Genomic DNA, 25,008 nt, shown 5'->3' on the forward strand with positions numbered 1-25,008 from the left:
CCAAATTATTCATCATAATTGTTATTTTATAGAGTGAATGCTTTTTTAGATTTACTCACGTGTTTACAAATGTCTTTGATCACCATTCCTTCTTGCAACTTATATTCTTTTGATCTCAATTTTATTTTTCCTTAAGTATATCCTGTAGTTGTTCTTTTGGAAAGGGTCTGTGAGAGGTAAACTCTCTCAGTTGTTGTCTCAAAATATCTTTACCTAGCCCTCAAACTGCCATGATAATTTAGCTGCTTATATTATCTCTAGGTTGATGGTTATGTTTTCTCAGCTCTTTGAAGACTTTACTTCATGTCTTCTGGCTCAATTATTGCTGTTGAGAATTGTCATTCCTTTGTAAATAATCTTTCTTCTCTCTCTGGTTACTTTCAAGATCTCACTTTGTCTTTGCTGTTCTGCAGTTTCTCTTTAACGTGTTTTCATTTCTCCTGCTCGGAAGTCACTGTACTTTCTGAATCCAGTGATTTATGTCTTTCTTTAGATTCTCAGATTCTAGAAAATCCCTTTGAATACTTCCTCTTCCCCATTCTTTCCTTATGGATCTCCTAATAAGTGTCTTTGGAATTTTTTCATTGTATACTCCATATCCCATATCTTACAACATTTCTTTCATATTTTTAATCAATTTATTCCTCTGAACTGCATTTTCAGTAACTTCCTCAAATCTATCTTGTGGTTAACTATTTTTCCTCAACTTTGCTCAATCTGATTTAAATGTTGTATCATTCAGGATAAGCTAGGTTAAGCTAGAATAATAAACAACTGCAAAGTTTTAGCAACTCATAACAACAAAGATGTATTTCTTGCCTATGCTGCATGTTCATTTGCTTCTGAGTTGGCAGCAGGTTCTGCTCTGCATTTCCTCACTAGGACTCGGGCTAATGGAGCTTCTCCTATTGTGGAACAGTGATGCTTGTCACGTTAGGAGGAAGAAACATAGGGCAGCTGCACACTAGTTTCTTAAAGGCTTCAGCTCAAATGTCACACGTGTCGTTCTGCTCACATTTTATTTGCCAAGTCACACAGCCTCACCTACCTTCAAGTGGCTGGAGAAGTGTGCCCAGAAGGAGGAGGCTGGGAATATTGAGGACTAGCCTCAACTATAGTAACTACCACACCTAAACTACGTTTTTAATTTCCATGACTCTAGTCCTCATTTCTAGGAGTTCTATTTTATTCTTTTTTGATAATTGTATTCTTTTATTATCATGTTTCTGATTCATTTTTTATGCGTCTGATAATTTTAAACATAGCTTTTAAAAAAAATTTATCAAATTGTTTTATTATCTGCAGTCCTTAGGATGTGATCCTGTTGTTTGGTGTGTCTGATGATTCGTGCTCATGGTGGATGGTTTTCTTGTGTATTTTGTAATTCTATACTGTGAACTCATCTTCAGTGAGGCTTTATGTAGAGGAATCTGTAGCCGCACCTGACGCAGGAAGGGTTAATAATCACTGGAAAAGGCTTGCCAACAAACTGACCCAGAGGTGAGAAGGCCAGTTAGCTAATGAGGGGTAAGACCTCCAGGGTGGGGCAATCTAAGCCAGGCACGGTCGCCTGGGGGCACAGATGGAGACAGGAGGGGCCGTTGCCTAGGAGGCCTTGCATGCTCCTAGATAAAAATATACGAGCACAGCAATAACATGATAATATCAAAACAGAGGCCAAGGGAGGGCTCCTTGAGAAATCACTGAGAATTCTTGGCATTCGCTAATTACATTGTCCAGAACACCTGTGTATGTTTAATAGCTGTAAGCTGTGTATATATTGAAACGCTGGTTATAATAAACTCAGAATGGCCATCAGCCCTCTCCGCATCTATCCTGATGTGTACATTGGATTGCAACACTGACAGAATCCTGTGTGGCCTGGGTGGAGGGTGTCTCTCTCCAGAGTGGCTCTCTGTTTCTGGCAGTGTTCCTAGAGGCACCACCGTGATGGGCTTTTCAGATTCTCCACATATCGCATCATCACTTCTATTGTGGATGCACTTTTGGGGAACACACTTTTCCCATGAAGAAGGAGAAAGTATTTTTTTTGCTACTAGAGCCCAGGGTGAAACAATCAAACTTCCTTGATTTCTCTGTTGTTTCTTGAGTGTTTCTTTCGTGTCCAAGTTCTGTCTAAAGATGCAGTCCTTGGAAAGTCTTAACTTTCTATGGGAGTCTTAGAGTCAGCTCTCTGCCATGTATGCTCGAGGCCTCATCTCAGATTGCATGCAGGTGCAAAAGCCCAGACCCCAGATAACTGAGGCTGACTCTTGGCCCCGAGGAAGCTGCAGGGTCAGCTTGGTTTCAGTTCTCTTTTCTTTTCTTGTCTCTGAGTATTTCAATCTCTTTTCTTGTAGATTCAGCTTTTCTTTTAGACTAATGTTGGCTTAATTTTATCCAGCAGAAGCTTCTAAGTATTTGTGGTCCAAGGATTTTCAAGTTTTCCAGTCAGTCAAAATAGCAGAACCAGAAAATATTCTTTACATATGAAGAGTTCATACAAATTAATAAAATATCAATCTTACAACTGGGCAAAAGATACAATTAGAGAATTTACACAAGTGGAAATACAGATGTCCAATAAACATTTGAAAGGGTCAAGAAATACAAATTAAAACTATGAGATGAGATACAACTTTGGCCCATCAAAGTAAAAAATATTCTTGAAAAGAAAGGACAAGAATGTCAATGGCACAATAAATCGAGCATTATTGTAACCCATTAAATGGAAACATCGATGAGTTATTTGCTTTAAGAGCGTTATAAGTACTTCTTCCCCCTAAGCTAGTATTTATACTTCTAGAAATCTATCTTAAGAAAATAATCCCAAATGCAGACAATTAGCATGTCCATCTTCAGGAAGAAAATAATAAGTGCTATATTTTTCTTCTAACTGTGTATCACCTTTCTTGAAATCAGAGATATTTTTCTTTCACTGTAGTCTTCAGAGTCTCAGACATAGACAAAGTGTGCCAGAAATCATACAAAAGCTTAAAAACCAAGCACCATGAGGGAATGGCCACAGAGTGTCCGATGGACACACCTGTTGGGTGGGTGCTGGCCCTCTGCACCAGCCCATGCTGAGGTCTAGCTTGGAAAAACAGCAGAGTGGGAACAAATGTCTGAAAATCACTTATTCACCATTCAAGACTCAGTGACTGTCTCTGTATTGTAAACACTTTCTCATCCCCCTGGACTGAATGTGGGACTCGGAAGTGTGCTCCCCGCAGAAGTGTGCTTACTTCTGTTACTGGTTACACTGCCCTGCCCTCCCCGTGGGTTGGGAGCTCCTTTGAGTCAGAAACTGTGTGCCCTTTACCTCTATATTCCAGTATCACATGAGGCACACCAAAGGTGCTCAATAAATGTCTGTAGAATGAATGAATGAGACTCATGGGTAACTGTGCTCATTCCATAAATCTTGGGTTCGCAGGAGACCTTGCCCCTCGCAGGATGATAATGTAAGAGTCCATGTATTAAGATTTCTTTGGTGGCAACTTCCCCAACTTCCAACTGTGACAGAGCAGTTTGTTAGAGGCCCAGACGCACGGGGTCAGAGGCCTGGCTGCCAGGATCGCAAGCAGACAGTCGGCAGCGTTTGTCCACTGCCTTCAGCCTCTGGGAAGCATCACTGATATTCCCCAGGAAACTTGTGAAACCTCCTGTTTATAAAGGTTTCTCCCTCTGTTATACTTTCTGTACTTTCCCTGCGCCTGCTCTTGGTTACACGGATGTTTGCATTCCACAGGGATTCCTGTCGCTAAAAGGTCTGTTTTCTCCTGCTAACACCACCCTCGTCAGCCAGAGCCCAAACCCTGGCAGTTCCCAAGGAGAGATCCTGGTCCCAGGCACCGTCTTCCTCCTCCTGGACGGCGGCAAGAGCCTCCTCACGCGTCTCTCCAGGCCTCAGCGTCTACACTCCCTAACGCACTGCCCACTCTGAAGTCAGACAAATCTGCTGAAAATAAAATCTGACACGTCAGGTGGCATAAACTTACCAGTGACTCTTTATTGCCTGGAGGACAAAGGCCTGAATTATCAGCATGGCCTGGCATGTGGCCCTGGCCTACCAAGTCTTGCCTTCAATTTGACATCGTCACACTAGAATACTGCAACCGCATCAGTTTGTTTCCTGTTCTCTCTCCAAGCCCCACATCTTTGTACACGCTGTTTCTTCCACCTGGGATGTAGCTCTCCCTCTTGCCTGCAGAACTCCTATTTTTACTTTAAAATGCTGCCCAGCTGCCACCCCTCTGTGAAGCTTTCCTTGACTCTCTCGAGCAGAATCAGGTGGCCCCTCCTCTGTGTTCCTGGAACAATTTGTATAGAATGTTTTTTTAAAGAGAGTATTTTTTTAAAACCTTAGTCTTGCCCATGAGTCTGCTGTTTATCTCAGCGATGTCTCCTTAGCCAGGCCCTCACTCCACCCCCGCTGCCCAGACTTCATCTCTTGCCTAGACGGTCGTAATAGCAGCTTCCCATGGGCTTCCCTGTCCCTGGCTTTGCCCCACTTATGTAACTGCCACACCGTAGCCAGAGGGAATCTTCTAAACAAATATGATTGGGTCATTTCCCCGATTGGTTGGATCCTTAATGCTTTCTAGGATAAAGTCCAAATTTCTTAGCATGTGCTGCCTAAAAGGGGGCTCTAAGGCACAAAGACCATAGGGTCTGGGGTCTGTCATTTCACAAAGTTGCAGCCTGTGGGCTTTGCATCACAAAGCTGCTCTGGTTAATTGTGTCAGGAGTTGCTCGGGGCCATTCGTGTTTTCTGCTTCCAGGCCCCCAGGCTCACTGGAGCAGCTGCGAGGCCCCTGTGGGCAGCACTGGGCAGGCACAGTGAGCCTTGCTCAACCTGAAGCAGGTCCTGGGGCTGCCCTGATAGCTGTGATTCTAGCCTGGAGTCATCAGGGACCCAGACTGCAGGGCCAAGTCGGGGCAAGAGTCAGACCTTACCAGAGGGGCCACAGCTGCGGCTTGAATTCTGATTTGCAAGTTTTTTAAACTCCATGAGCTCCGCATGGTCCTTCTCATACGTCCTCTTCAGATTCTCCACATACTGCATCATCACCTCTGTGGCCTTCGACATGCGCTTTTCCTGCAGGGAAGGAGAGCGTGATGCACGGGGCAGTTGGAGGAAAGGCCCGTGGGCATTTGTTTGCTCAGAGCAGGGCTCTGGGCTGGGAGAATTGGAAGGATACAGGGACCAATCAGACGTGACTCTGCCCTGTAAGAGTCTGCTGTCCGCCATGTGAGCTGAGAGGGGGACTGAGGCACCTGTGCTCAGGGAGAACCAGAACAAGCACAGCCACAGCATGTCAGGGGATGAGAGGTAGGAGGAGGCACCTCTGCCTGCAGAGAAAGGGCCAGAGAGGCTTCCTGGAGATGGAGTGAAGTGGATGTAGGGCGTGGGCAGCGTCTGGGCGTGGAGGGCAGGAGGGACAGAGAGCATTCAGGCCAGGAACTCCAAGAGCAAAGGTCCAGGGCCAGGACATCACAGGGCTTGCATCTGGGTGAGGTTTCTCCTCCAGACAAGAGTCTTTGGAGAGTGAAAGGGGGCAGTATTAAGAATTATGCTGGGACAATAGGCGTATACCAGTACTGTCTGGAAAACCAGGAAAGTATAGGTCCTCTTACATGTGTAAGAATCAGCTAGCAGTTGGGTTTGTTTGCAAGAAGAAAAGGGAGTTAGGGCTGGGTTGTGAAGGATCTTGAATGCTGGACTAAGGAATTGGGACTTTTTCTGAAGGAAAAGGGGAGCCATCTAGTGCCTTAAAGTAAGGGAGTGACATAATCAGGCCCCCAGTAGAGACTGGACTGAAGGGAGTGAGAGCAACAAGGAAAGAGAGGACAGGTGCCTGAACCAGTCTAGAGGAACCGGAGGGAAAGGTGAAGACTGACATGGAAGCTAGGGGTGGGGAAGCCATCGGAGAAGGCTGAAGCCTGGAGCGAGCAACACGTGGGCTGAGAACACGTTTGGGAGGGCTGTAGAGACGGAGGAAGGTTTTCTCTGCTTATGCTCTTGGATCCCTCAGAGAGCCCAGCCCAAGGCCTGCCCGGCCACAGAGGGACACGCTCAGTGACCATCCCCTGGAAAAGTCCGTGCAGCCGTGAGCTGAGCCCAGCCGCTCCCTCAAGCTCTCCCTTTGTTGCTGCTCCCAGCTGGAGTGACTTCTCGGGTGCTGCTGCTGAGTCAGGCGCCCGTTCCCCGGAAGAACACTGGGGTGGGACAGCACAGCGGCCTGTCCTTCCTTCATTCTACAAAAACTGCTCGGGGTTGTGCCACAGAACTCTCCGCTGATGCAGTCGATGTAGCAGGGCACGGGTCCAGGGGAACAGCAGCAGTGGTAATAACATCTAGGTGCTTAACAAGTATCTCAACATCCTATATGGTAGACACTGTCATCACCTGCATTTTACCGTTGGAGAAGCTGGAGCACAGAGAACTCGGGAACTGGCCCAACGTCGCGCAGTGAATCCTGGTGGAGCTGGGATCAGACCTCAGGCAGTCTGATCCCAAGACACCATCCTGGATCAGGGTGGCACCCGGGGTGCTTCAGGGTTTCAAAGTGGCCGAGAGGAAGCCAGCCCTGGGCCTACACCCCTGCCCTGCCACTCACAAGTGCTATTACCTGTCTGAGACTTCATGTCTTCATCGGGGAATAAGGATATTACTTTACAGGGCTGCCTGGAGGATTAAATGAAATGAAATAGTTTTTCCTAAAGATTGTTTTGCCAAATATTAGTTCCATGGGAGTTGAACAGGTATTTTCTGAGAAAAATAAAAGGGGGGATGGTTCTTCAGTGAAATATATTTGGGAAATCCATAGATAAAGTTAAACAGGCTTCTGCACCATAGGGCTTCTCAGAGCTTTGATTATGCCAACACGTATAGACATCTCCAAGAAAGGGAGGTAGTACGCAGCAGTTCCCAAACTTATGTGTCCACAGAAAGCTTTTTCCAAGGAGAATCTCGAGGGTTTAGCGGTCCACCAAAAATACTCTGAGAAAACCACAATAACGTACGTAGGATGTCTGGCACAGAGGAAGCCATCAGTAAGTGGCATCTGTGGTTGTCACTGCTTACACTATTGCTCTAGGTACTGCAGGCAGAGCAGAGCCAGTCAGCAGGGCTGGGGGCTGGCGAGGCTCACCTGGCGGACGGCCCCCACCATCTCAGCTCGGCTGGAGAGGCGAGCAGCCAGGCGATGCAGGACAGCGATGTCCTCCAGCAGCTTCTGGTAGGTCTCCCGGTGCTCACAGTGGTGCCAGAGTGAAGCTGAGGACTGAAGAGTGAGAAGGAACATCACCCAGGGTCCTCACATACCAAGACTTACTTGGGCTCTCACAAGATGAGCCCTGGCTCCCATCCTGGCTGAGAGGAGTGGCCTCTGCAGGGCTCAGGCTATAGCTGCTTCTGGGGATTGGAGAAGCCCAATGTGGACACTCTATACCTGGCTGGCCTGAAAGGAGGGAATCACATCCAGGTCTCTTGTGCCCAAGGAGCTCCCTTTGCCATCCTAGATCACCCAGCCCCCTCCTAGGAGGTCCCAAGGCCTCAGAGGCCTTAGCCACAGCCCCGAGGTAACCAGGCCTTCAGGATTTCTGCCTCAGCTCCTCCCGGCTCTCTGAGGAAGACTCTGTCCGGCTCAGGGCCTTGGCCTGATTTCCCCTTTCAGGAGACTCTACTTGGTGCCTGAGAAAAGCAGGACACCCAGCATAGCCCTTGGAGACAGTCCCTCCTCCAAGGATTCCCCAGTCAGGCTCCATGATTACCGTAATGGAAGCTTTGAAGTTTTCCAGTTCCTTCTCTGTGTTCTCTTCTGTCAGGTTGCGTTCCCTTTCAGCCTGGTGAATTCTAGATTCCAGGGTGTAGCTGTCATTTCTAAAGGCCAAGGACAGTTGTACAAACACGTTCTGTTGGGAACAAGAGTGTGGGAGAGGTGCTAGGAGGAGTTATCACTGGGAACAAGGCTACAGGTGTGTTTCTTGTACGAGCATTTTCCATCGGCTCCTGGAACCATCACCAAAGCAGCCATGCGCAAGTGAAATTCTCCCTTCACAGTAAACTGCACAAAAGATGGTGAAGCAGTAACCTGAGGTCCATGCTAGGTCCTTCCCAGGACCAGAAGACCAAATGCATTTTACTTGAAAAATAATGAAAGAATAACACTTTGCATTTCCCTGAATTTCAAGAAAATAACATCCTGTATTTGGGTTTAGATAAACTCAGGCCAACACAGCTGATTGTGTAAGCAGTTTGGATTCATGCTAGGATTTATTGCACGTGGGTTTTGGAGGTTTCACATGAAACTACTGTATTTAAAGAAAATTTGAGCGGTAAGCCTTGTTGAGTTCAACCAGCCTCTTGCCCGAGTATTCTAAATCCCACGTTGAAAGCAGCTTTAAGAAGCTGCCAGGAGATAAAATAAGGCCAGGTATGATTCTGTTAGAAGCTTTCTGGAACAAATATTCCATGCCAAAAATGAATGAACTTTGAAAGGTAGTATATTGATCAGGCATGGAATTCCTGGAATAATAGGACACTGATGGGGAGGAGAAATAGATGGACTCCACGCAGGGAGGAAGCAACGGCCTTCGTTTTCACAGCCTTCATCTGCCCTGCCTCAGTCCAGAGGTAGCAGATTCATATACTCACTGTCAGCTCACTCTGCCTGAGCTTCTGACGTTCATGTAACATGGCCCATGGTGGGCAGACATCTCCACACGGAGAACTGAAGGCCCTGAAGAGCCAGTGATGGCGACGATAGCAGTATTGAAAGCTGCTCCTTATGGAGCACCAGCTGTGTGCCAGCACTGCCGTAAGTTTTCTGCACTTTAGCTCATTTAATCCCACAACAACTCTCTAAGATAGGAACCTGTTATATCCACTTTATGGGTGAAGAGACTGAGACCAGGGAGGCCACTAACTTGTTCAAGGCGACACAGGGAGTGGCAGAGCCAGGACTCAACCTCAGGTTATCTGATGCTGGTGTACATCTGAGGACAAGAGCTGCTGTTCAGCAGACCGCCCACGGCCCGTCTTCACCAGTGTCGGGGGGACATTCTCCGTCCTACTCAAGCCTCAGGCGGGTTGAGTTTATCCGCAACGCTCACTGTTTAGTTCTCTACCCCTGGTTACCTCCTCAACGGCAGTGTGACGTGGAGTCCTGAATTTAGTCGGAACACTCGGGTCCAAATGTTGGTTCTGCTAAGCTGATCTGGGACCTTGGGGAAGTTATTTAATCACTCAGTTTCCTCCTTTTTCTAACTCCTGCCCTACCTGTTTCTCAGAGCTGACGGGAGGATCAGCTGAGAGGATGGATCTGAGTGTGCCATGAACTGTAAGTGCAATGACTGTGTGCAAGGAACTTGTTACTCCCTGTGGCAGATGTTTCACATTGTCTGTCTTCCTCTGCTTATGGAGTCCACTGGGTCTCAGGAAGGGTATGCTCATTTTCTTGTTATCCATGGCAAGCCAAGCCATAGTCTTTATAGACTGTAAAAGCTTCCATCCTCTCAACCCAAAGTGAAGAATTCTGGAATCATCCATGTTCTTGCTCCCTTCCTTCTATCAACTCCAGCAGAATTGTCTTGGAACCAAACTAGTGTGGCATCCACGGTCCTCATTGGTCTTCTTGGCTGTGTTCTCTTTGTCCATCTACCCCTTCACCAGAATGAAACCAGACAAACTCCTCTCCGCTCACTCACCACCCCGATGGGGACAGCATCTCTACAGAGACAAAGAGGCCCCAAGGGCAGCAATGGGGGATTGGGAAGGCCGGAGAGCTGACAGCACAGCCTCCCTGGGAGCCTGGCTGAGCTGGCTTCCTTACGTCTGAAACCCTCGACGCGAAGCACCTTCTTCCTCCAGACTTCCTCCAAAGTTTGAAACTTGAAATCTGACCATCTTTTAATCATCTTGAAATAAATTTGACTCAAGTCTGCAGCCTCCCAGCTGACTTTGTGTATCTAAGTTATACTTTTAAAGAATATAAACAATCCTTGAAGGAATGTGGAATTTCCAACTACCTTCTCATCTCTCAGCAAATCTGTCAAAATCTTCCATTAACCGTAGGGGGGATCCCAGCGGCTCAATAGGGCTGACCCCGATGTCCATATTACCCAACCGACACTCATTCTCATTTTTGCATTAAAATGTGAGGGCAGAGGCTGGAGAAGGGAATGTTTCGAATAAACCAGGCACTAAATTTCACAAAGCACCGGTGTTACTTACCTCAACTTCCTTTTCAGTGAGTGGAGGGGCACTGTGAAAAAGAAAAGACACGCTAATGAACTTCACCCAACCTATGAAATAAACCAAAAGGTGACTTCGAATGACCAGCAGACCATGTGCTTCTGGGAGTGGAGTAAGCCGAGTTGGTGAGATGGAAAAGACACAGGGTCCCCTTGTGTGAGCTCTGTAACCCAGGCACTATTTTCCAGATATTGACTCCTAGAGGAAGCGTGGTGGAAAATACTGGATCCTGGAGTTGGTCCTCCACCAGTGCCTCTGCTGTCTGTGACTTTGGGCAAGTTATTTAATCTATGTTTGCTCAGCTGTAAAATGGGAATAATAATATCTACCTTGCAGGAGTCTTACAAGGAATATGCGTCTGTATGCATGCATCTTTATGTATAAATATATATATGTATGTGTATTCACGTATATATGACACTCGCACATGCATTTGTGTACATATACATGCATATATGTGTGCACGTACATGTGTGTAGATACATATGAACATTCACACGCGGGGGCCCTCAGGAGGTGTAAGCTATTATTATGACTGACTCACAGGCTTGTCGTGAGGACTTCATCAGAAAATGCATGAGCTATGTGCTTTATAAACTGGACACATCTGAGTAGCCATTATAATTTGGGGGGGGCTGTCCAGGTCTGCAAAGGCTGACCCTCCTCCTGCCTCTGAGGGTTGGGACAGGGTGCATGTGGAACAAAGAAGACAAGGCAGGAAAGAGGAGCCAGAGCTCCAACCTCCTCTGATGGCTGGAATCAGAGCTCGGGCAAGAAAGTCCCAGCGGGCACAGAGGTGTCCTTTGCTCTGCACACGTGCTCTGTGCTGCGGCTGCCACTGGTCCTGCTGGTAACTAACGCCAGCCCCGTTCTGAGACCCGGACAACATAAATACTGCTTGGGCCCTTTCCTGTGCTGGGGTGGGAGGACCGGGAGGGGTCCTATCGACGTCACAGACTTGGCCACAGAGTGTGCTATCGATAAGATTCTCAGGAAACACAGCTTCCTCCCTTTGACAGGTGTGGAGGGACCACAGGAGCAAAGGTAGGGGTCAGCTGCTCTGCAAGGGGCAGGTTCTCACCCCCGGCAAGGGGCTGTGAGAGCTTCCTGTCAGGATGAGGCAACAAGACCCCACGGCCGTCACGTCAGCAGAGTGCAGAGCACGGGGTAAACAACAGCAAAGATGTTTGACACTGACAGTTCTTGTCATAGCGCCACCTGTCAGGCCCTTTCCTCTGTGGGCCGGCCAACACCGTCTCAACTGTCACAGAGAGCGTGCATGCATGGCTTGAACGAGTTATCAGTCTCCCTCTGCATGTTTTTCACTCGTGGCTTAGTTTGGATATTATGTGAAACTTACATATTTTCATCAGTTATTAACCAAACATTTTTCCATTTTGGTGACTCACTTTCTGCTTTTTAAAAAAACGTATCAAGGCCTGAGTACTCAGGGAGGTGTAATTTAGGTAAAAAGCCGCAGGACATGGCCAGCTCCTGATGCAGAGAGCTATATCTTGTGAACTGGCCTGTGCAGCCAGAGGGCAGAGCCATGGGCCTCCAAAAAGACAGACACCTAGCAGGTGATGTACCAGGAGACACTCTGGATGGCATTGCCTGCCTCAGAATTCAAACTCCTTTAATAGGTCTTAGAATAAAACCAGGGTGCTCTGTGAGCTGGTCCCTACCAGGCTCTCCTCTTGCCACTCTCTAGCCACAAGGGCTATTCTACCCCTCAAACCCACTTATCTCATTGTGGCCCCAGGGCCTTTGCATTACTGTTCTTCCGTTATTTTTCACTCTCTTTTGTGACAGTTTTATTGAAATATAATTCACATACCATAAATATTTACCCTTTTACAATTTACAATTCAGTAGTTTTTAGTGTATTCACAGAATTGTACAAGCCACCACTACAGTCAATTTTAGAATTTTTTTGGACCTCTCTAAACAGAAACCCTGTACCCATAAGCACTCCCTCTCCATCTCCCTCCACCCCCATCCCGAGCCCTAGGCAACCACTAATCTACTTTCTGTCTCTATGGATTTCCCTATTCTGGACATTTCATATAAATGGAATCATACAACATGTGGTCTTTTGTGACAGGCTTCTTTCACTCACCATAACGTCTTTAAGGTTCATCCATGTGGTAGCATATTTTCATGGCTGAATAATACCCATCGAATGGATACATCACATTTTATTTATACATTCATCAATAGATAAAACATATGATTTGTTTCCACGTTTTGGCTATTATGAACAGTGCTGTTATTGAAAATTAATGTACAAGTTTCTGTGTGGACATATATTTTCATTTCTCTTTGTTATATGCCTAGGAGTGGAATTGCTGGGCCATGTGCTAACTCTGTGTTTAACTTTTTGAAGAACTGCCAAAGTGTCATTCCAAAGTGGCTGCACCATTTTACTGAGGATTCCAATTCCTTCACATCCTCACCAACACTTGTTACTGTCCACCTTTTTTTTGTTGTTGTTGAGGAAGTTTGGCCCTGAGCTAATATCTGTTGCCAATCTTCCTCTTTTTGCTTGAGGAAGATTGTTGCTGAGCTAACATCTGTGCCAAGCTTCCTCTCTCTTGTATGTGGGATGCTGCCACAGAATGGCTTGATGCGTGGTGTGTAAGTCTGCACCCGGGATCTGAACCCGTGAACCCCAGGCTGCCAAAGCTGAGCATGTGAACTTAACCATTATGTCACAGGGCTGGCCCCTGTTCATCTTTTTTACTATAACCATTCCTGTGGATGTGAAGCGGTGTCTCATGACAGTTTTGATTTGCATTTCCCTAATGACTCATGACGTTGAGTATCTTTTCATGAGCTTGTTGACCTCTCATACATATTCTTTGAAGAAATGTCTACTTAAATCCTTTGCCCACTAAAAAAAATTAGTGACCTTTTTATTGAGTTACAAGAGTTCTTTATATATTCTGGAAACAAGTCCCTTATCAGATACCTGATTTGCACATATTTTCTCCTATTCTGTGGGTTGTCTTCTCACTTTCTTGATAGTGTTGTTTGCACCATAAAGTTTTAAATTTTGATGAAATACCATTAATTTGTTTTTCTCTTGTTGCTTGTGCTTTGGGTTTCATATCTAAGAAACCACAGACTAACCCAAGGTCATGGAGATTTGCTCCTATATTTTCTTCTAACAGTTTTATAGCATTAGCCCTTACATTTAGGCCTGTGATCCATTTTGAGTTAATTTTTGTGTATTGTGTGAGTTAGGGGTCCAACTTTACTCTTTTCATGTGGCTGTCCAGTCATTCCAGCACATTTGTTGAAATCATTGACCTTTTTGTCTGAAAATCTCTTCACCAAAATCTTTGCCTGGATGGCTTCTTTTTGTCATTTGTTTGTCTCGGATTAATTACTACTTGACCTCAGAGGCCTTCCTTCGCACTCCACCCAATGTTCTGTTCCCATGTTATTCTGTACATGTGCCTATTTCAAGGTCATTCTAGCAGCTTTGCTGTATGAAATCATTCATTTGGTTACTTGAATATTATTTGTCTCTGCCCCTAGAATTTAAGCGCCATGAGAACAGGGACTGTGTCTGCTTGTCCTCCATTCTAAGGTCTGGCACAGAACAGGCACTCAATGAATATTTCTTGATTAAATGCCTGTTTATTGCTCCTGTTGGTGCTTGAGCTCGGCTACCTCATCCAGTGACATCTCCTCTTTGCACTCTTGTTAAACAGCCACTGACCACGTCCCTAATTTGGGTTCTAGATCTGGTTTTTCCACTGAACCCATTCAACTTGCTGACCCTATGAGCTCCTTTTCAGTATGGTCTGATCCCGATTTATACAGTCCACATAGAACATGAAACCAACTTCTTCCTCATACTCAAACTCAAGTGTAGGCCTGCCTCGTGGCATAGTGCTTAAGTTTGTGCACTCCGCTTAGGTGGCCCAGGGTTCCCCAGTTTGGATCCCAGGCATGGACCTAGCACCACTCATCAAGCGATGCTGTGGTGGTGACCCACATACCAGAACTAGAAGGACCTACAACTGGGACATACAACTATGTACTGGGGCTTTGGGGAAGAAAAAAAAGAAGAGGAAGATTGGCAATGGATGTTAGCTCAGGGCCAATCTTTCTCACCAAAAAAACCATACCTTTAAAAAAAAAAAAACCTCAAGTGTAATCCTCCCACATTTTGCTGGGGAAAGGAATCTTGAAGCTCTGGCTTTCTTCTGTTGGATGATATCTTAGACAATTTGTCCATCTACCCCAAGCCCCAAACCAGGGCTAGAGGGTTTGGAGCCTAACCAGGGGCCTAAGTTGAAAATAGCCTCTATTGAGGCAAGGAGCAGGGAGGTTGGGGATAGGCAGTGTGGCCATTGACACACGCATGAGAGCCACTGGCCTCAAGCTGAGAGCCTGGGCCTCATGCTTCAGAAGCTGATCTTATTCATTGACCATGCAGGTCCATGCAGGCCCAGTCTGGCCTCATGGTTGGCAGCTACAGCTGTTCACTTACTGAGGGAAGATAGAACAGCTCAGTCTCCCTCTGCTGGGGAAGCTGGGGGAATCTAATTAGCTGGAGGTGCTCCCTAATCATACTAATTATCTTCAACTTCACTGAGGAAAACTAAGCTCCTCACACTTGTGATCAGCCTCGCCCTTGCAGGCTGAAGAGCACCGATGATCGTTTTGGTATCTGTGACAGGCCCCTGGGATAGACAGAAGCATTAGGTCTGGAATCAGTCCACCCTGAGTTCAGTTCCTGACTCTGCTGCTTGCCAGCATGTTGCTTTGCTTCTCTCTTCCCTCACTGAAGACAAACAAAATAAAATCTTCCTTTCCGGTCTCCCTGGTTGTCACAAACACCAAAAGACACACAGCACGTCAACATCTCTGTAACCGGCCATGCACTTGGGGAGCTTCTCCTTTGGTTTCCTGCCTCTGGACCCCCTCTCTGCCTTCCACCAGGTGAACTGGTGCAGCTCACGCCCTCTCCGACTGTGCATGCAGCCTGCTCTGACTTGTTCCCAGCACTTTTCCTGATGTGGGTTTAGTCACTAGGTCCCCTGAGTATTGCCCTGATGACTGTCTGGTTTTAGGCGATTACAGTTTGAAATTTGAACATATCACACCCACTGGGCAAAACTTGTTTTCTTTTCATATTTATCCCAAATCAGGGAGCTCTGTGGGGCCTGATGCTCCTAGGGGCCTTTCCCCTGCAACAGTTTAGTCTCTGGGTTGCTGGGCTTGGCAGGAGCACCATCTGCAGGGACCCAGCCAATCCCCTATTGCTAGCTGGTAGCCTCTCTTCTCTCCCTTATACTCCCCACTGTTCACTTTTCAGTCCAGTTATCAATGGCCTGTCACGTGCTGACCTGGTCCTAAGTCCCTGCTCGACACCATCTGCTTCAGCTAGCGCAGCAGCCTACCAACCACAGAGCACCTATGATCCCAGTTGTAAAGGTGAGGAGGCTGAGACTTGGGAAGCAAAGTCGCTTTCTCCCCATGTGTGGAAGAACCTGGTAGGTTTTCCAAGCCATCCTTCTTCATGTGGTTCCAAACGTTCCACATCTCTAGCTACACAGATACCAGACCTGGAGTCTCCCAGGTATAGGTTAATGGTGGATCCAGGATTGAAACCATGCCTCCTGGCCCAAACCCCACCACCCTCTGCTACCCTGAGCCTCTGGTGACCCTCACGCCCGCCTATGACCCCCGCCTGCTCTCTGAGTTGGAACCACCCCACCTGGCCCTTTCTTATTCTTTTTGTTTTGAATGTATTAGCCCTGTCTGGACCGTTGGACTTTGACCCTTCCAAGGCTGGTGCTCCTCTGTGAGCTTTCTAGAATCTAACCCAGGGCCCACCCAATACAGGGTCTTCTGCAACTCATGCCTGATTTTACCTTCCAGGGAGAGACTTGTGGACCCGCAGCTTTCGCAGCAGCATGTCAGAAATATTGGGCATGACCTCCAAGCCACTCTTTGTCTCTTCTTCCTCAGTAGCTGGGGAGAGTTCAGAAGGGAGCCCTGGAAAAAAAAGTGCTTAACTTATAAAATGTCTGTTTGAAATCACAGTAGTACTCTTGGCAACTGGCTTCAGGGCGTAAGGAAGAGCTTTAACATTTGTAAGAACCTAGTTATATGCCTGGGGCTTTATAATTGTTGTTTTATCCTCACAATGACCCAATGAGCTAGAACTTTATCATCTTGTTTTACAGGTGGGTAAACCAAGACTCAGCAAGGTTAATAACTTGCTTACGGTCATGGAACTTGTAAATGGCATAGACAGACTTCAACCGAATTCTATCTTCTCAAAATTCTGTGTTCTTCCCATTGCTCCCCACAGTAGCAAGCAGGCTCTCGTGTCTGGGGTCTGAGGTTGGTTTCTGGCAACTAGAAGCTGATTGGCTCTTTGGCTATAATGTTTAGAAAAGTCCTCTCTCTTTGGCAGGCTTCTGAAGAGGGCTGTTGCCCAATTATTCTTCCTCAAATGAATTCAACAATCCCATCATCTGTGTCTGGCTGCTTATTTCAATGAGCCCATCCCTGGGGCGCCAGAGGAGCCCATCGCCTCATTTGGAAGTGATGAGTCCGTCTCAGTGGTTTTTTTTTTTTTTAATGAAGCAGATTTTCCATTAGTTATGACCATCGCTCTGCTAGAAATCAGCCTCTGGTTCCATATCTCCATAGATAGGAATAGAAACAGGGTAAAGCTAAGGTAGTTAGATCTTTTACAGATCTCAGAAATAGATGCCTCCTAGTCAACAGAACCAATGAAAAGCCTTTCGTTATCTCCTGAAACTATTTTGGGTCTGTGCTCTGAAGGCAGAAAGAACAAACCACATACTCTGTTTCCCATAAATCTTTCTCCTATTTGAAGGCAGCTCTTGGCACCTCTCCAAAGCTTCCCATCTCCAGGCTCTAGCCCTGTTTTCCCGACTGCTGGTCATGGCCCACTATGGCCATGGCCTCTAGATCTCATCGCCTGCTTGCATGCCTTCTGGTTGTTGCTGTTCCAGAGGCCCTGATGTGCTCTAACAAGCTCTTAGCTAAGGAGGACACTGGCAAATGTCCCTGGCATTGATGTTTGTTATTCATGCAGCACAGACTTGCTATGCCTTACCATGGGCTCACAGTACATTTAGCCTCATATCTCTTTCACTTGAGTCAAATTGGTCATCTTCATCCCATGCAATGGTTACTTTCCATTTGCATGCAGGACTTTATGGTTATGCATGCTTTACCATCTCTCATGGGTTTTGACCCAGCAGATTTCCAACCTGCTCAATCATTTTCCAGAATTGTAGGCTAGGCCAGAGTTCAGGACTATAGGCACAGTTGTGGTAGCCATGCAAATGGAGCTAAGATTGGGAGTCACGTGAATGAGAAGCCTCACCCTGAGAGATCATGCAGAGAGAAGAAGAGGTATAGTTTGACTCAAGGTAAGGAAACATTGAACACTTTGAGTTTTCCAATAACAGAACAGCGTTCATGAGTTTCCAGGTACTCAAGGTATCCCAGCAAACCCCAGAGGGCCGTGCATCAGGGATGGGGCAGTCAGCCATCCTTCTTTGGATATAAGATTGGACTGGATGTTCTCTTAGTTACCTGTCACCTCTTGGGTTCTATCCTGGTATTTATTGCTCTCTGACATTTCCGTGTGACAGATGGGAAACCTTGTGGGGCCTCCGGCCTCACTCTACCTTTGTGTATCTACACTGCACCCAGCAGAGAGAGAATTAAGCAGTGGGCTCCTGAGAAATCTATAGGATTGACTGAACCAGCTGAGATCTAATAATCAACTAAAAGTGATACCAGGGGATTTTGCCTAGAAAAGTCCCCTAGGTTGTGCAGTGCACCCCCCACTCCCCGCCAAAAGCAACTAGTTAGGGCTTCTAGCCCTGCTAACCTGGCTCTCTGAAGAGTGGCCCCAGAACGGCTGGATCCCAGAACTGGCCACCCTCCTCCTCAACTCAACCAGACTAACAATAACAATAAAAAATTTTAAAACCAACCAAAAATATACCAGCAACTCTCAAATACAGGAAAAGGTAAGAATCTTTAAAAGTAATGGCCAAAGAAAGACAGAACTTACTAGAAACAAATGTAGAGCTCCCACCCTTGATAACCCTTTCTTCTTCCCTCAAAGAATCAGTACTGAGAGGAAGATGCAAAAGGAAAAAATCTGACCAAGAGTGCAAAACCACAGAATGGGAAGGAAGTGGACTGAGCGGTGACCAGGCAGCCTGCGCAGGAGATTCAGAAAGTTTGTCTGCAGCAGAAGGATCTCTATTCCACCATAACAATCCTCCAGCAAGAGAAGGGGCCCCTGCTGCTGTTGGCTTTTCTTACTGAGGAGGAGGGGAGAGGAAAGTCAGAATGATTGCCCAGTATTATACCACAGCTGATTACTTTGGTCAACATGGAGGGATTTACCAGAACGGAAGACGAGAGAGAAAGTAAATATAATAAGCCCCTGTGATGGAGTGAGTGGTGGGAGACACGTGGAAAGCCCCAAGTGAAGCTGTCCCTCCCTCTTATGAGATATGGCATAGTGGCCAAAATCCTTGGATTTTTGTCTACCTTTTCCTTCCTGTCACTGGCAGGGCGGTAAGAGTAGCTGCTGGGAATAGTTGAGTCAAATCTGGAAAATAAACATCTGGGCATATTGTCTCTACAATTCTACCCTGAATGGGTGAAATAATCCATAACTTACTACTACCCACCCACAGGAATAAGATATGCCCCTACTTTGGTGTAATAAACTCAAGTGTTGGACTATGAACAAAATTATCTAAAAAGAGCAGAAACCAATCCGACAAACACCACTACCCACAGCTCCATCTGAACTTCCCCTTTCCCCACCACCCAAGCAGTAACAAGGCAGGCGCAAAATACTCGGACCTCGACTAAGTGCCAGAGGAGGACAGACATCTCAGGTTAGGTAAGAAGGAGTCCGTGAAAATTGGCCTACACAATAATCTAGGTAAGGAGAAAATCCAGGTAGAAATGTCTGCATCAAAAAGAAAAAACATAAAAACAAATGACATGGCAACTACACAAAAATATTATCGTCAGAAGAGGAAGGAAAGAAGGAAGGAGATATAAAGGACAGAAGAAAGGAAACATGCAGGAGACAGATGTCAGGATGGAAACAAAGATACAGGAAACACAGCAAAAATGCATTTTTGTGCAAAATGTATACCACAACTGCTTTGACTCAGGAAGAAACTAGAACTTGAAGAAAATGAAAATAGGAAATCCGAGGTGAGATGAGAAGATCATACACAGATTGAAGAGGAGAACAATTTAAGGAAATAAATTGGAGACCAAAATAGCAGACCTCAGTGAGAAATTATAAAAATATAGAACTAACCAGTATGTTGGAAATATGAAGGAATAAAACAGATATACCCTCAAACTAAATTAGTAAGGAGGGTGGAAGGTTGAGATGAGTAAATGAGCATGGTGAAGGAAAGAAAGATTGAAGTCTTCGGAGATGGAATAATGACCCACCACTGAGACACTGATGAGAAATCTACAGATTATGGTGTCTCTGAAGTAGTGAACAAAACAACAAAGAACAAATTTAAAGACATAATAGAAGAAAAATTCTCCTCAATTGAAGGAAAAGGTGAACTTGCAGATTGAAAGAGCACACTAGGCTTAGAAAAAATATATATATGTGTATAAAGAAATGTTTCCCAACTACCCACACAGAAGGAGTCAGCCATCTACAGGGAATGGTAAGGGTTGAGGGATGCTGCAAACCAGCTGGTCTCAGACTTCTCAACAACGCTGAATACACTGTAGCATCTACAAAGTTCTGAGGGAAAGAGTGACCCAGAATTTATAACCACCCAAGTTGTCCTTCAAGACTAAAGATAACATTTTCAAACATGCTAGAATTCAAGGAACATAGCACCTCTGAGCCCCTCTAGGAAAACTATTGGATAATGAAATCCAGCTAAACAAAACATAACTCAAAATAATAAACTTGGGAATGGTGAGCCATAGTAGAGGGACTAGTGGTGAGCACTAAGTCCTTTTACATATAAGTTTAAGGCTAAACAGCCATGGAAGTTATGATTACAGAATGGAATGTAAATACTGTAACCTTAACAATAGAAAAAAAATAGTTTATCATTTGTAGAGGTGGAGATGGAAAGGTAGGAAGAAATGTGAAGGTGGGAAGAAATGCTGCCATTCTCATCTTTTCCTGCGAGAAGTCAGTAACCCAAATTTGAAACGTGTAAAAACAGTAGCTCAGTACCTCCAAATCCTTAATGCATTTCATAATATACATTTTAAACACCAATCTCTTTTTTTTGGAGGAAGCAATTACCAAAATTCAGCAAGTCCTACAGTTTCACTTCACTTTAATTCAAGTTCAATTAAATTTTAATACTTTTTACTTCAAAAAAGTGCATCTAGCAGTCCAGCATAATCTCCCCTCCCTCCCTCTCTCCTCCTGTGTTTGTGTGGAATGGGATACTTGGTGTGAGTTGTTTGTACTTTCTTCTTTGTACTTTTCACTATTAATTAAATTTTTTGGTAATGAACGAGCTATTTTTAACAAAAGCAGTAAAATTATTTTTAAAATATCTGCTTGTACCAGCTCATTCCAATGAAAGCATTTGTTTCTGGCAACCTCAGGAACTTGGAAAAGTAACTTTGGGGGCTTCTGGTTAAAGATGCTCTGAGCCCCAGGATTACCCCATAAAGGCCAAAGCTACTGGTTGGGGATAAACTTTCTTCAGATCGATCTTCTCAGAGAGGCCTTTTCCCTACCTGAGGCTGAGGGCTCTGAGCCCAGACTGGGGGTGTCTGGAAGGACAGCCCACTCAGTGCACATCTCTACCTCTGCCCACACCTCTCCCAACATCCAGGTCCAAAAGCCCACCCACTTCCTAGACATTGCCACCTGGATCAGGATAATAAAAACTATTTCAACAGCCACCATTTTTGAATGTCAGCCATGCATTAGACACACTCTCTCATTCATTTCTTACAACAGCCTTGCAAAGTAGATATTGCTAAGTTCATTTTCTGGGGAAACTGTGAACCAGGAAACTGAGGCTCTGCTCAGTTAAATAGATTCCCCAGGGTCCCAGCAAGGTAGTGGTAGAGCTGGGATGCAAAACCAGGTCTGTCAGACTGTGGCGTCCAGCTGTTCCCCACAGGCTTTCAACATGTCCAAACCCAAGCTCACTGTCTTCCTTCTCAAATGAGCTCCTCCTCTGTGCTCCCAGTCTTGGTGAACGGCACCATCGCCCCCTTGGCCATGCAGACAGACACCTGGCAGTCTTCCTGGTCTCCCCCTCCACCCCATCCCCTCACCAAGTCCTGCCAAGCTGACCTCCAAATAGCTCTCAGACCTGTCCTCCCCACATGCCCGCCTGTCCATCTCTGTCTACAGCCTCATTCCCTCTCACCAGGCTATTTCCGTACCCCCTTACCTAGTCTTCCTGCCTCCAGCCTCTCTCGTTTCAGGCCAGCTTTCATAATCTGTCCAGAAGATTATTCTCAAGCTCAGTTTTGATCCTGATCCTTCCTTACCTGAAGGCTTCTCTGGCTTTCCAAGAGTCCTGAATGAAGTTCAAACTCATTAAGTGGCCCTCACAGTCTTCACTCTCCCTGATCCCCACCCACACTTCACCCTTGTCGCCCATCCCTCTGGGGCACATGGCCCATACTTGGTTCACACGGGATTCCTTCTGTTCTGGAACATGCCGAGTGCTAGAATATACCTGCATGCCTTTGCTCCTGCTGTTCCCTCTGCCTGGGATACCCTTCTTTTCCTCAGCTCAAGGCTGCTTCTCCTGGAAACCTGTCCTGACTCACTCACCACTACTGAGCTGCCTGCCTATTCCTCCACGTTCCTAGGTACTTCAGGTTCTTAACGACTTAACGCGACGTATTGTAGTGACATTGCCTACCCTTGTGCTTCCTCTCCTAGAAGGTGAGGGTGAGCTCATTCGTTTATTCACTGCTTATTGAGTGCCTGCTGTGCCCCAGGCAATGGACTTGGAGCTAGGGATACAATGCTGAGCAAAATGGACATGCCACTGTCCTCTGGGAGCTTATTATCTGGAGGACAGAGATTAATTAGAGAAACACTCAAATATCCCATTTCATTCTGTGACAGATGGAGGTGCTGGAAAAGTTTTCCCTAGAAAAGTAACCTTTGAGCAGATATCTAAAGACTGAATGGGAGTGCATTAGGCAAAGAGAAAGAGGAAGAACATTCCAGGTAGAGGGAACATCATGTGCCGAGCCTAAGAAGGAGGAAGGAGTTGCTAAAGAAAGGCCACCATGTTGAAAGTGAGGGGAGAGTGGCTAGAAGATGCTGGGGAGGCGAACAGAGTTAACCTCACAGGGCCTTGTAGGTCCTACCAAGGATTCTAGTGCTCATCCTAAGAGCAGAATGAAACCTCTGGAGATGCTGAGCCAGCTCTCTATTTCAGAGATTCCTCTGGCTGTGTGTGGACAGTGGATTGAGCTCTGTGAAGGGGTCAGGAGTGCAGGCAGAGGGACAAGATAGGAGGCTGTTGAAATAGCTGAGGGGACTTTGATAATGATGGCTGGGATGAGGCCATCTCCTTGATCACAGAGCTGGAGACTTTTTCATCTCTGCGTCCCCAGCATGCAGCCTAGGAACTGGCCCACAGGCAGCCTCACATCTTTGGCTTGAAATGACCCACAAGTGATCAAGACCCAAACATCCTACAAATGGTCCCTGTGAAGAGAACTGGTTGGATTGTTGGAGAGACCAGATGCAGCAGGGAAAAGAGCCTCCCAGTCCTCAGAAACTGAAGGCGAGCCAACATTCTTAAGACTCCAGAATGTTCTGATAAGGATCTTCCCCATCTCCCAAAGGAACAGCCAACAATCATCACAAGAGGCGAGTTTTCCCCATGAGCTCACACGCAGGGTTGTATTCAGAGCCTGTTAAAGGGCAGCCTCTCCCACTCCCAGTGAGGGCTCCCCAAACTTTTTGTCCTGGATACAGGAGAATACGAGGCTCTTTGATGGGGCTTTTAGAATGTAGGAAAAGGATGTCACAACTCTACAGATAATCAGTCAAACACATACACAGAGTACAACATCCCACTTAGCTGTCACGATAGAGTTCTACAAACTCAATGATAGAATTAAAATGTGTGCCAGGTTCCCGCTGGAATAAAGACCAGTATCACATAAAAACATTACATCAGCTCAGTGAAGAAGGTACTATTATCATCCCCATGTTATAGACGAGCAAACTGAGCATCCAGAGACTAAGAACTTGCCCCAGGCTATGCAGGTCAGTGGTGAAGCTTGAACTCTTAACCACTCAGATCCTGGAAATGAGAGAAAATGGGAGGGAGGGTGCATTTACTGAACAACCCCCCATGGTTAATTTTCTTTTTAAAAATTGATGTTTATAGGAGGCAAGTTCATTAATCTGGTAATCTTACTTCAAAATCCTTCTTGTTCCCTATTAGTTTTGGATAGTGGAGTGTTGCTGGAGGTAGTGGATGTCTAAATTGGTATTTTTTTGTAAGTTAATCTGGGAGTATGTATATATATTTAAATGTAAATACCTTTGATCAAGCGATTTTACTTCTAAGACACGATCCCATGAAAAAACATATGCCTTTCTATAAAGATACATCTAGGAGAATATTTATGATAACATTCTTTAGAGAAAAAGTAGAAACAGCCTAAATATTAACAAATAAGAGATGGGTGAAACTATGTAGTTTCTCATACCATGGAATACTACAAAGCCGTTAAAAAATAAAAATTCCATATGCATTAAATAAGAAAGTAAAGTATATTGTTATGTAAAAATGACAATCTAACAGAGGCACCTGGTCATCCACCAAAATCTGTCCTCCCCTCCTTCAATGTGAATAGAGTTTAATCTGGGCACGTGGCCTGCGGCCCACTAGTGACAAGATTCCCCAGCCTCCCTTGCTGCTAGGTATCACCACACAACTAGGTCATCACCAAGGATACAGGAGCTGAAAAGATGTATGCAACTCCCACCCTACTTATTTAAAGAAATGCCTGCTCTTGATTTCCACTCTTTCTTTTTTCCACAAACCAGGATACGGATTTGCCCATGATCCAGCTCCGACCACGCAGACAAGTATAACACCTCAGGGGGTGGCAAAATGATGACAGAGAAGAAACCAGGATCCCTGAATGGTCACCTAGAGCAGAGTCACCTGCTGACCTGCCAGCTCAACTTGAGATTGTTACTCGAGTGTGAAACAATCTTCTCTCGCCCATAGGCTGTCACGCTTTGGCGCCTCTATGTCATAGCAACTTAGATTTTTATCATCTCAACTAATGCAGGAAGTTTGCAGAATACTTTAAAAGACATATTGATATATAGAATTTGATAGTACATAGAAAAGAAAATACACCGTGACCAAATGAGTTTTATTCCAGGACCACAAGGGTTTATTTCTATATAGGGAAAATTATTAACTAATATATTAAATGATGTAATATACATTATTCTTTCAATAGACATCCAAAGCAATTTGATAAAATTCAACACAGATCTTGAAACTCGGAAGAGAATATTTCCTTAAAATAAAAATATAAAATATAAAATTTCATGTTAATATACTTTTATATTTTATATTTTGTTACATATTATATCTTTTTCTATTTTGTAATCATATAAATATAAATATAAAATGATAAAGAATTAAAGTACTGCATCTATTTAATAATCAGACACAATGTGATCCTTGAAAGAA

The 25,008-nt window shown here is 45.4% G+C and overlaps 1 protein-coding gene and 1 long non-coding RNA gene across 15 annotated transcripts in view; one reads left to right on the forward strand and one right to left on the reverse strand.

The window, feature by feature from the left end:
* LOC106783422 (uncharacterized) overlaps window positions 1-4,000 on the forward strand; it is a 72,900-nt gene extending 68,900 nt beyond the window's left edge. For both annotated transcript variants that reach the window (XR_001381188.3, XR_011441120.1), the window contains one exon: window positions 3,752-4,000. This is a non-coding gene — a long non-coding RNA (uncharacterized lncRNA). The remainder of the gene's footprint in view (window positions 1-3,751) is intronic.
* Window positions 1-25,008, reverse strand: part of IRAG1 (inositol 1,4,5-triphosphate receptor associated 1) — a 132,231-nt gene that overhangs the window by 22,116 nt on the left and 85,107 nt on the right. For all 13 annotated transcript variants that reach the window (XM_070274764.1, XM_070274760.1, XM_070274763.1 and 10 more), the window contains 5 exons: window positions 16,153-16,276; window positions 10,241-10,271; window positions 7,780-7,920; window positions 7,158-7,289; window positions 4,960-5,101 (listed from right to left, as the gene is read on the reverse strand). In XM_070274764.1, coding sequence (XP_070130865.1) covers window positions 4,960-5,101; window positions 7,158-7,289; window positions 7,780-7,920; window positions 10,241-10,271; window positions 16,153-16,276 — 570 coding nt within the window. The remainder of the gene's footprint in view (window positions 1-4,959; window positions 5,102-7,157; window positions 7,290-7,779; window positions 7,921-10,240; window positions 10,272-16,152; window positions 16,277-25,008) is intronic.

This window comes from Equus caballus, chromosome 7 (genome assembly GCF_041296265.1).
Source record: "Equus caballus isolate H_3958 breed thoroughbred chromosome 7, TB-T2T, whole genome shotgun sequence".
Taxonomy (NCBI): domain Eukaryota; kingdom Metazoa; phylum Chordata; class Mammalia; order Perissodactyla; family Equidae; genus Equus; species Equus caballus.